Below are 1618 nucleotides of genomic sequence, written 5' to 3' on the forward strand. Positions count from 1 at the left end.
GCCGCCCCTCGAAGCTTGGCCGCACCGCGACTGCTCCTCCCTCGTTGCCGTGCTCGTCAACATGCCCCGTTCTGCGACATCCTCCTTGCTGCGCCTCGGAGCTCCAGGAGAAGCAACACTCCGTCACGGTGTCGCAGTTCTTGCTCGCTGTATCTCCTGCTCGGCCTCCTCGGCGCCGTGGCGCTCACGGCCCTTTCCACGTCGTCGGCTCCAGCGGCTGGTCCGCCGTATGCGCCTCCTACGTTCTCCATGATGAACGGTGAGGCAGTCGGCTCGTCGAGGGCCGCGAGCTCCCAGAACCGTGAACCACTTGGGCAACAGCAGGGCTCTTATTGGTTAGCAGCATGATGAACACGGGGAAGCCCACGGCTGCCACTGTCTGCGTGATGGCGAACGTGACGGCAAACCCAAGCAGCTCATGCGACAAAGATCAGATGACCCGCGGCGACTGACGCAAGGGTTGCCCGCGTTGAGAGCTCGTCCGGACGAGAGAGAAGTTTGGCTGTGATGCCGTGCTCGAGGCTGACGGCCATGACGAGACAAGCGCAGACACATGTGGGATGAGTGAGACGACGAGCAGTGGCCGGTCATGGTACCGAGCGTAAGCAGCCTTGCGCGAGGTTTGAGAAGCGCTGCTCAACACGTGGCTCGGCTCGACGACATGGGAGCCCGTCAGGTTGCCCTTCTCGTCTGTTTCGGGGCGAGCCTTCTTGACGGTGAGAGCTTCGGTGTGGAAGGGGCTTGGGGGAGAGGTAGGGGAAAAGGAAGGCCGAGGATACCGGCGACACCAAGGGAGGCCAAGCAGGAAGAAGTCCCAGTGAAAGCCAGGAGGCTTTCGAAGAGGAAACTCGGTGCCTTGTGCGATGAGCGAGGAGACTATTGCGGTGGGTTAGCGTTTCGCCATGCAGAAACGGGGGGGGGGGAGAAACAGGATACATACCATTGTGGTCGAACCAGAAGAGGATGGTCAGAAGAATGGCAAAGGGCAGAGCCAGGAAAATGTCGCCAACGCTGATGTTCCAGAAATCGACGAGCCAGTCGCGGTCCGCCGTCGGCAAGAAGGCGACGCTGGTGGGTAGCCTCTCCAGGTGGACGTCAGACATGCGTCCGATGTAGACGAAACCGGTGAAGAAGATGAGCGTCAAGGGTGTGCCGTAGTCCTTGAGGAAGACGCGGATGTGATGGTGGAAGAGACCGCTCGTCCCGAGCTCGCCGCAGATGTACGCGACCATGAAGACGAGCAGGGCAGCAACGATGGACAGGTAGAAGCCAGGTCCGTCGGGGAGTCGCTCGAGCACCTGGATGCCCTTCTGCAGATAGATGAAGGCGACGTAGAAGCCAAAGATGTCACAGGGGAAGCGGGTGACCCATCGCAGCCAGTTGCACGAGTTGGTGATGGCAAGAATCCAGTGGAGGATGAGCGACCAGATACCGATCCAACACATGAAGGCGAGATAGTTGACACCAGTGGGCTCCATGATGTCGTAGACGGTGCTGTCGAGGTCAGGATTGGCCCAGATCAGATCATTGGTAGAGGGGGGGAAGACGATGGTCTGTAGAAGGGAGACGTACTAGGTTGAACACGGTGATGGCCCCGTCACACCGACGATGACGAGGG

At 60.1% G+C, this 1618-nt stretch overlaps 1 protein-coding gene across 1 annotated transcript in view; it reads left to right on the plus strand.

The window, feature by feature from the left end:
- Nucleotides 1-1618, plus strand: part of VDBG_00233 (topoisomerase 1-associated factor 1) — a gene marked incomplete at both ends in the record, with an annotated part of 6028 nt that overhangs the window by 3893 nt on the left and 517 nt on the right. Inside the window, 4 exons of the mRNA XM_003008506.1 lie at nt 102-259; nt 610-884; nt 958-1071; nt 1135-1551. Coding sequence (XP_003008552.1) covers nt 102-259; nt 610-884; nt 958-1071; nt 1135-1551 — 964 coding nt within the window. The remainder of the gene's footprint in view (nt 1-101; nt 260-609; nt 885-957; nt 1072-1134; nt 1552-1618) is intronic.

The sequence above is a fragment of the Verticillium alfalfae genome, genomic scaffold (assembly GCF_000150825.1).
Source record: "Verticillium alfalfae VaMs.102 supercont1.1 genomic scaffold, whole genome shotgun sequence".
In the NCBI taxonomy this organism is placed as follows: Eukaryota; Fungi; Ascomycota; class Sordariomycetes; order Glomerellales; family Plectosphaerellaceae; genus Verticillium; species Verticillium alfalfae.